This window comes from Chiloscyllium plagiosum, chromosome 15, assembly GCF_004010195.1.
Source record: "Chiloscyllium plagiosum isolate BGI_BamShark_2017 chromosome 15, ASM401019v2, whole genome shotgun sequence".
NCBI lineage: Eukaryota > Metazoa > Chordata > Chondrichthyes > Orectolobiformes > Hemiscylliidae > Chiloscyllium > Chiloscyllium plagiosum.
In genome coordinates this window covers 9,701,967-9,712,070 of record NC_057724.1, presented here as the reverse complement: position 1 = coordinate 9,712,070, position 10,104 = coordinate 9,701,967, and the positions used below count along the sequence as shown (strand labels likewise).

The following is a 10,104-nucleotide window of genomic DNA, read 5'->3' as shown; positions in this document are numbered from 1 at the left end:
TTCCCCTGAGAATCCATCACCCCCTACATTTTCCAAAACAGCATACCTGTTTGAAATGGGTATATCCACAAAAGACTCCTGCCCTAGGTGCCTACCTCTCTTACCCTTCCTGGAGTTAACCCATCTATGTGACTGTATCTGAGACGTTCCCCCCTTCCTATAACTGCCATCAATCACATACTGTTGCTGTTGCAAATTCCTCATCGCTTCTGTCTGTCTCTCCAACCGATCCATTCAATCTGATAAGATTCGCATCCAACAGCATTTTTGGCAGATATAATCCACAGTAACCCTTAAACTCTCTTTAAACTCCCACATCTGACAAGAAGTACATATCGCTGTACTAAAGGCCATTTTTGCTCCTTCACAATGGATTAATCTGTTCAAATGGAGCTGTGTCTTACTAGAAAAACATTCACATTACTGGGAAGTAACACTGGAATAATTTGGAGTGAAATCAGTTGGGTAGGATTGAAATTATTTTTCATTTGGAACTCCAACCACCTCAAAAATACATCATCTTTTGTGTTCATCCTAATCATGCTTATATCTTTTTTATTAAGCTGATTCCGTTTGCAGCTTGGCTCAGCTGAATTTGGCTTCAAGAATCTTGAAGTAATCTTCCTGAGCTTTTTTTTGTTGCCCTAATTGATTTAAATGTTCTTAGGTTCACGTGCTAAGAAGATGGTATATCCTGCAGGACTTGCAACTGTGGGAATGGCTATATGTTACCCTCAACAAGCCATTTCAGTGGCAAAGGTAATAATGATAACGTTTCCCACTATTTAAGTGTAATTCTAAGTGTTATTTTTCTGTTAAGTTAATGGCTGTAGGGTTATTCAGTATTTAAAACAGTGATGAGGATTGGTAAACAAGCTTTACAAAGTAATTGGAAATCTTGCCGAACCACATGTATCTTCAATTTTTTTATATAACAATACTGAGGATAAGGATTACTCAATGAACTCTCAACTTTTTCCTCTGGAAAAGGAATAATTTTCATTGTACTATATGATGAGAAATGAATTAATCTGGAGCTGTGTCTCATTAGAAAAAATCCAAATTACTGGCAAGTAATACTGGAATAATTTGGAGTAAAATCAGTTGGGTAGGATTGAAATTATTTTTCAGTTGGAGCAAACAATCTTTAAACAAGAAACAGCTTTTGCTCAGTTGACATAGGAAATATTTATTAATGGTTAAACAACAATTTACATAGTTATCAATAAAAAGCATCTTTTGACAGTTATAGAAGGAAAAATCAGAAAGATGCCTGATTGGATGAACAGGAGAGCTTTGCCAAAATGTCTTCAAAGAGTACAGAGTGCAGGGTTATCGATGCAGCAGTGATTAAAAGTACAATGAGGGAGAGGCCAGAATTTGAGGAGCATTCTACAGTTGCTGTTTGTAGTGGGAATGTTTTATTTGCTCTTTCCTAGACAAGTAGGAGTTTCGTTGACATTTTGTGTTATCAACATTTTTAGTTGGCATGTAACTGAGCATTTTAAAAGCCCAAATGATATTTTGGATTTTGATTCTAATTTACTAGAAAGCTTGACAAAGGGTGTGCTGATTTGCGAACAATGTAAGGATGGGATAATGCATGTACTAGGATATAGCTTCAAGCAGCAGAATTGCTCATTTTATGTTTTTAGTTTTCTAGTCAGAAGATGTATGCTATCAGCCAGGGGAGTTATGAGGCTGTTCGATCTCTCTGGAAAAGAAGTGTTGAAAAGAAAAAGGAAGACCTGGAGGTAATTTAGATTTCTGTGTAAAATTGATCCAGAAATCTTAACATTAAAACAGAATAAAATGTATAAATTGTTCAGATAATTCTGAAATGACAAGTGGAGCTTGTAACTATTGACAAATTTACTAATTTATTTTGCATTTACATTTTTTGAATGTGCTTTGTGGTGCACCACTTCACATTCATATTAAAATTGTTTTTGATATCTTTGTCTTAATTACAAATTTAGCCTGTGTGAGAAAACAGGCCTTTTAATATGTAAGTGCAAAGCATAAAATGATCCTCAACTCAACATTGACTCTGTTGCCTTGTTGCAAATTAAAGTGGCATAGGATTCATTCCTGAACCTGACCTTTTTATACCTGATAGTTCTCTGTTCCTCATTCATTGTTCTCTCTCATCTCCCCTCATTCTTATAAAGTAGTCACCGAGTTCTATCAAGATAAGAATCTCTCCACCACTATTCTTGGTAAGGTCAGTTATGACAGCACTGAGCAGGATCTGTTCCAAACCAGCTTGATGGGCTTTGGAACCAGCAGCTGCATGAACATGGTCTTCATTTTCATTTTCTTATCTTACTGTCCAACATCCATATTTCATTCCGTGCCATATGCTTTCTCACTGATTTTTCCCACTGTATGACATCAGCCGAAGAAAATTAAGGATTGGATTAAAAGAGTTGTCAATCAACATTGTATAGTTTTGTAACCAGATTTTCTTCAGCTGGTTCCATTGATTACACAAAGGACATTGATAAAAGAAGGAGAAATGTATGTGAGATGTTGATTTGGTATTTTAGAAGTCTGTGTTAGTCTGACCTATTTTTATTTGCAAGCTTCCCAAGATGCTAGAGAATGTCACTGAGAATTAAAACATTCATTTTTCTTCTTTGCCACTAATGACAATAGTGTTTTACACAGTTGTTATCAGTGCAAAACTGAGATTTTGTCCAAAGCTTTCCAATTGTATCACTGTGCATTCCCCTTCATCTACCTCCAGGCTTAAATAACTTTCCATTTTTGTGACCTGTTGTTTAATTTGCTGAGCAAGTTTGACAAATTTACATTAATTGATGCTAAATTTTGGGATTATTCAATTGAAATTTAAAATTCTTTCAGTCAGGGTGCGTAAGTGAGGTTGAGAATGTAGTCATCCATCTCCTTTTTTTACAGATGTAATCAATAATTGACATTTATATATAACTTGAATTGCTTTATCTCCTTCAATATATTAGCAACTTTTAAGAATCTTCTCAAGAGTGTTGTGACACCAATAAGGTGTCAGAAAAGATGACTGAGAGCTTGGTCAGAGGTTGCTTTCACAAGCATCTTAATGGAAAAAAGAGGCACAGATAAGCTTAGGGAGGGAATTGCAGAGCTTTGGGTCTTGGTAGTTGCAAGTGGCTGCCATTGTGAAACAACTTATATCAAGGATGTACATTTGTCATTAACAGTATAATCAGAAATGATTATAAATTTAAACAGAAAATGCTATATTCTTCCACTATTTAACTGTGATTCAACTCTAAATGTAGACAAGCCAGGAAAAATGAATACCTCAGGGTCATTCATTTGAAATTGACCTGTACGTGTAAACGAGATCAAATTGAAGTACTGCCAGAAACCTGAAACGAAGCTTGAAAATGCTGGAATCATACAGTCAACTTGAAAATGTAATATTACCCGGCTTTTAGCTTAACAGGTGCTGAGGGACCTGCCATGTGATTACACACACACTTTCTTACGTTTTTGATTTCTGGTGTTTGCACTGCATTATTTTTCTTTGCATTTATCCTGTCTCCTCATTCCTTTCTGAAACTTGTATTCTTAGGCAATGGTGTAATCTGAGCTCTTCAGTGGTCTAATTGAAGACCCCCAAACATTCCAGGGATGGTTTTTGTAGCGATAATTAATTGAAAATAATCCATTACTGAATTTTTCTAATGAAACGTAAACTGATAGAAAGGCTTTCCAGCTAATAATTAGCATTCTATTACTGTAAACCTGTGTGGAAGTTGTAACAACCTGAATAACAATCAATACTGAAAATCTGCATTGTTATACTAAGCTAAAATTCTAATATATTGTTGTTTTGGCTTCTTATGTTCAAGGATTGATTCCAGAGCATTGGCAGACCAATCTGGGTGATAATATTGTAGCATTGGTCCTGGTTTGTGCAATCAATGAGCACAATGTCCTGAGGGTATATGTGGTTGTGGAATTAGCTCATAAAGTAAAATAGATACACTTACAGTTTTGTTTTTGTGTAATATTTATAAGGCTACCCTTTAAAACATTTGTTAATGAACTAGTACAACTAAACTGGTCAATGGAAAGTATTGCAAGTTGGCAGAAATCAGTGTGCAGGATGCAGATGCGAGATTTCTGGCTGATACAGTGGATATTAAGAAGTCCATGGAAAGTCATCATCTTGATGGAAAAGCAAGGATGAAGGTTTTACTGGCAGTGGGGGTGAGCCAGGACAGATATTGTTATGTTTTCGATGTAACGGGAAGACCTAGTGGTATACTTTCTATGGGACAGGATTGTTCGATTGACAAGGGTACTGAGATTGTGCCTGTCAAAATATTCTTAAGTATGGTTAATCAGGAGGATATAACACAGAGATTCGAAAAGAAACTGAACAAGGCACTTTCAGTCTTGGGAGATGAGCCACAAAGTTAATTTTATGTTGTGTATGAGTTGACCAAATTGTCAAATGATTTCTGAAGTGTTAACTGCATTTCGTTGTTTTACTTGCTGGAATGAGCACTGCCGTTTTAGAAAGTAAGCTCGATAATTTTATTGTTGGTGTGTTAATTGCTCATTTTAGACCACTAATGTGAAAGAGGATCCACTAAAGCACGAGACACTTGGTAAAACAGAAAGCACCGACTCTCCATTTGAAGAAGAATTGCCTCAAAAACCACTACAGCCAAAAGTTACCTTTGTGCCAACAGGAGGTACAAAATAGAATTTCCGTTATTATTAACATGAATCTTAATTTGAAACTTATGTGCAGTGGGTACTAAGGTTTTACTATTTTAAGTAAGACATTGTGGGATATCGACCTAATAAAAGACCAGTCAGCTCAACCTGTCCATACCAATATTCATGCTCCATTGGAGCCTGATCCCATCTTTATTATCTAAATCTACCATCATAACATTATATTTCCTTTTAGCACTTGTTGTGTTTTCCTTAAATGCATCCATACTATTTGCTTCAACCACTTCCTATGGTGGAGAGTTCCACATGCTTGCCATTCGAGATGCTGTGCTGCAGATGGTCACCCTACTACCAATACCTTTTGGAATTAGGGCATTACTGACGAGGCCAGCATTTATTGCCTATCCCTAGTTACCCTAAGAGTGAACCACATTATAGTGTGTCCGGAGTGACATATAGTCCAGACCAGGTAAGGATAGCAGTTTCTTTTTCTAAAGGACATTAGTGAGCTAAGTGGGTTTTTAGACCAATTTACAACTATTACTAGCTTTATGATCACCATTAGTGAGACTAGCTTTCAGGTCCAGATTTAATTAATTGAATTTAAATTGTACCAGCTGCGTGGTGATATTTAAAACCCTTGCCCTTAAAACATTGACCAGAAACAGCACTGGACTAGCCTTATAAATACTGTCCCTACAGAGCCAGTGAAAGACTGGGAATCCTGCAGCAAGTAATATGTTTCCTGACTCTGCAAAACCTATCCACCATTTATGAGGCACAGGTCAGAAGGGTCATGGACTGAGTGCAATTCAAACAACATTCAAGAAGCTTGACACCATCAAAGACAAAACAGCTCATCTTATTGATACCACATTGGCAAACATCCATCCCCACCACCACTGAAGCTCAGCAGCAGCATTCTAATACATAATGCACTTCAGAAATCCACCAAGGCTTCTTGCACAGAACCTTCCAAACCCACGATCCCTGTCATTTGGAAGAACAATGGCAACAAGGAAACACCTGGCAGATTCCCCTCCAAGCACACCCTCTCTGACATGGACATTCCTTTGTCACTGGGTCAAAAACTTGGAATTCCTTGCTAACAGTATTGTGGGTCCACCTACCAAGTAGACTGCAGTGATGCAAAAAGGCAACTCACCACCACTTTATCAATGTAATAGTAATGACCAATAAATGCTAGTAGAGCCAGCAATGCCGACAAGTCATTAATTTTTTTTTCATTCATTCTATTTATCCCTCAGTAGTCCTATTCCCATCACTACCTTCCCAGTATTTTAATGTGTCTGTATAAATTTTACTGTTTTGTGTTGCTTGGTGATTTAACTTCCTTGTACCTCTATGCCTTTCTAAGTGTTTCTTCAAGCATCTTTCCTAATTTCTTCGTTTTCTCTCTTACCCTGCCTTCCACAGCTGTCCATGTACTTAATGTATGACTCCTTCCTGACCCTCAATTGTTCCCTTGGATCTTTATTGATCTATGATTTCCCAATAGTGTTTAGCTTGTGCCTTTCTGATAGTGGAATGTATTTTCCAGGTGCTCTGTAAACTGTTTTAACTGTCCCTCATTGTTGTTCTACATCATTATTTGGCAATATTGTTGGCTTTGTACTTTCCAAGGTTCAATTCTCGAACCACCTAAATAAGCTTTTCTCCGATTTATTTATGTATTTGTCACCCTTAAATCTTTCTGTACCCTAATTTTTTTGTTTTAAATTTGGTCAAGGGATCCAAGTGTTGCTGCCATAATATGATAATGTTCTCCTACAATTATTTGTGATCACTGAGCAGTTTTATTAGTTAAGCTATAGATTTAATATTGGACTTAAACTTTACTGTTCCTAGTATGAATTACTGCCCCCTAGTTGACAGGAGGAATAAAAACTTTAAATCTCATTAATGGATTCTACTGGCTTACGTAATTAATGCTTTTGAACATCAGGGAGTGAGCAGAAGACAGTGAAACCTGTGAATTGAATAACAACCAGTTTAACACTGAACAGCACCTTCACTCTCTGTACTGAATGCTTTTTGCTGTACCAAATCCACTCCTAAGTACTCTGTAAAAATGATACTGCGTTGAATTGGATTTTGTGTGCCAGCAGAAATTCCAAAGACCTGAGCCAGCCCTTGTTGACCAAGTAACCAGTTCTCATTAGCTATCTAATTTACTATCTGGGCTACCGACCATCACAAATTGATAGCTTGCTTGCCACTATATTCTGAAATAAAATGCCACTAAAAGTTACAGTTAACTACTAAACTTGACTAGACTTTACAAAGAGATCAACACTCCATATTCCATCACTTGCCAAATTCCTTGTTTAGTCAGTACTCCATTAAAAGTGTTCCTTTGAGCTGGATTTCATAAGCAAACATCTTCCATATATAAACTAGCACAAATTACAAAGATGTGGCTTGCATTATATTAAGTGCAAATAATTTCTATTATATATGTATTAAATTTCAATAATAAATGAGTAACTGACCTCTCTTACTATCTCTATTTTGAGGTTGATAATTTCTCTCTCCCATGTTTTCCTTTCTCCACTATTCCACAATCATCCTTTGTGTCTGGCTTGTAACAGGTCTTTTGATATACTGTTTCATTCAAAAAGAAATATTATATCATGTAACAGGCAATGTATGGCCCTGCTTCTAAAATGCAGTTTGGTGTAAAACCACAGATAAAATTATACCACCCTGGGGCAGTAAAAGACTAATTGTTTATTTACAGGTCAGTTAGATATCAGATTATTTTTCTGTTTCTGTACTTCTGTTTTACAAATACTATTAATAAAAAGTATAGTCTATTAATAGATATTTTTCTTAACTTTGGAAATAATTGGCTTTTTTATTCAACATGATAGAAAATTATTGCTGTGACAACTCTAGTGTAACAGTCATGTATCAATGTTTTGCAATTGTTATTGGAAATGTCTTTCAAAAATCCAGTATAAAATGACAGCCATCTTTTGTTTTGCTCCTACAACAGAAAAGCGAATGACTGTACTTGACCCCAGTTTGATGGACCATGGTCAATCAAGTCCTGAAGATACGGACTTGTACAGCACTCGAAATTAAGGACCCAAATGACTGCAGACATCTACAGTATGTTTTCTGGTATTTCCAAGAGTCTTTGTTGGAAGTGGAACAACTTTGTATGTCCAGAAATGTTAATGTCCACCGTTTATGCTAAAGTGTGAATTTTTCATTATGCAGCGTGTATTTATTTATATCTCTCAAAATGTGTTGATTATAAACCTGCCTCCTGCTAAAATTTTACATATTCAATTGAGACATTTAATAAAGAAATGAGATTGCTGTTCGTGTTTATACTGCATTGTATAATGGTGTTTGCTATATCTAGAAAATAAATATTGAGTAACTGCAGGAAGGTGATCTCTGTCTTTATTCCTCAGCATGTGTGAGGAGATCAGTTTCTAGTGAGAATGATTACTTCGTGATCCAGGCAATGGCAGAAGAGTTGAATAAATACTTTGCATTAAGTATTCCAAAATTCAAGGAGGAGGAGAAGAAGAAGAGATAGGTGCACTAACCGTCTCCAGAGAAAAAGCCCGAGGGAAACTAACAGGGCTAAAACACCAATACGTTCCCTGGTCCTGATGGAGATCCATTGTTGAGTATTAAAGGAAGTAGCTGCAGAGACGGTGGATGCAATGGCAGTCATCTTTTGTCAGCAATCACTTGCTAACAAGTATGATTGTCCATCTAGGACATCTTTTAGCATGGGTATGCTGTTGCACATCAGCAGATACATGGTCCTTGACGGAAGGCAGATCTAGTTCAGGTGACAAAGAAAGGTCAATGACTGGGATCTCCCTCTAGCTGCAGCCTTCCATCATCACAGCAATTGATGTACCAAATAACTTCTGCCTGGATCTTCATTAGAGACTTGTTTTTGGTTGCATTTTGTCTGGTTCCTCCCCTTTGACCTTACCATCACGGTGCCAGGTGTTGAGAATTCCTGATGGCATTGCTCATGGGATCAACAAAACACTCTAGCCTCTCTAACACAGCAAGGTGCAATCCATACAAAGGTACTGGTTTTAACCTTTCAGGAATCCATACATTCTGGAAAAGTCCCAGAGGATTGGAACACTTCCAATTTAACACATCTATTTACAAAGAGGGAGACAAAAACACAGGTAACCACAGGCCGGTTAGCTTAAGTCTATTGTTGGGAAAATGTTAGCATTTATTATAAAGGATGTAATAGCAAGCATTTAGAAATTCATAATACAATCAAGCAGATTCATAGCTTCATTGAGAGGAAATCATGCCTGACAAATTTACTAGATTTCCCTGAGAAGGGTAACAAAAAAGATAAAGGGGATGTAATATATTTGGATGTTCAGTTGTTTAAAATATCACACATTAGGGTACTTAATAAGAGTCTAGGGTGTCGGAGGAGCCACATTAGTATGAATAAAGGATTGACTAACTGATAGAAGACAGAGTTGGTTTACAGGTGGGGATAGGCATGTTCAGGATACCAACCTGTAAGTCGTGATGTGCCACAGGATCATGGCTGGGTCCACAATTATTTACAATATATGTAAATGACCTGGGTGTGAGAAGCGAATGTACTAGTTTGCAGATGACATAAAAACAAATGGCACATCAAGTCAAAGAGAATCTGCAGAGGGATACAGAGCAGTTAAGCGAGTGGGCAAAAACTTAGCAGGTGGATTGTCGTGGGGAAATGTCTGGTTATGCACTTTGGCAGGGAAGAGCAGAAAAGCTGAATATCATTTAAATGGAGAAAAACTACAAAAAGCTACATTACAGGGAGCTGGGAATCCTCATCCATGAATCATAAGAAGCTAGCATTTACATTCAGTTGATAATAGGAAAGGCAAGTATAATATTGACCTTTATTTCTAAAGGAGTGAAGTATAAAGGGGAGGTTTTGCCATGACTGTACAAGGTACTAGTCAGACCACAGCTGGATTACTGTGAATACTTGAGTGTTTTATCAAAGATACACAGGCATTGATGACAGTCCAGAGAAGATTCACTATGCTGATACCAGAAATGGGGAGAATGTCTTGTGAAGAGAAATTGAGTAGGTTGGGCCTGTACTCATTGGAATATAGAAGAATGAGAGGCTATCGTATTGGAACATAGGAGATTGTTCTTGGACTTGACTGGTTAAATGTGGAAAGGTTGTTTCTCCTTTCGAGAGAGTCTGGGAAGAGAAGGAATTTGTTCTGAGGGTACTGTATCTATGGAACTCTTTACAACAGAGAGCCTATGAGGTTTGGTCACTTAGTATATTCAATGACAAGATGCAGATGTTTAATTGGTAAGGGAATCAAGGATCAATGGGAGGAAGCAGGAAAGTGGAATTAAAGATTA

General features: G+C 37.0%; 1 protein-coding gene across 3 annotated transcripts in view; it reads left to right on the top strand.

Annotated features, from left to right (window-relative positions):
* The window catches only part of LOC122557099 (MICOS complex subunit MIC27-like), a 48,371-nt gene extending 40,239 nt beyond the window's left edge, over positions 1-8,132 (top strand). For all 3 annotated transcript variants that reach the window (XM_043704403.1, XM_043704399.1, XM_043704402.1), the window contains 4 exons: positions 668-759; positions 1,656-1,754; positions 4,583-4,712; positions 7,718-8,132. In XM_043704403.1, the coding sequence (XP_043560338.1) occupies positions 668-759; positions 1,656-1,754; positions 4,583-4,712; positions 7,718-7,806 (410 nt within the window). In that variant the 3' untranslated portion in view covers positions 7,807-8,132. The remainder of the gene's footprint in view (positions 1-667; positions 760-1,655; positions 1,755-4,582; positions 4,713-7,717) is intronic.
* Positions 8,133-10,104: the final 1,972 nt, after the last annotated feature.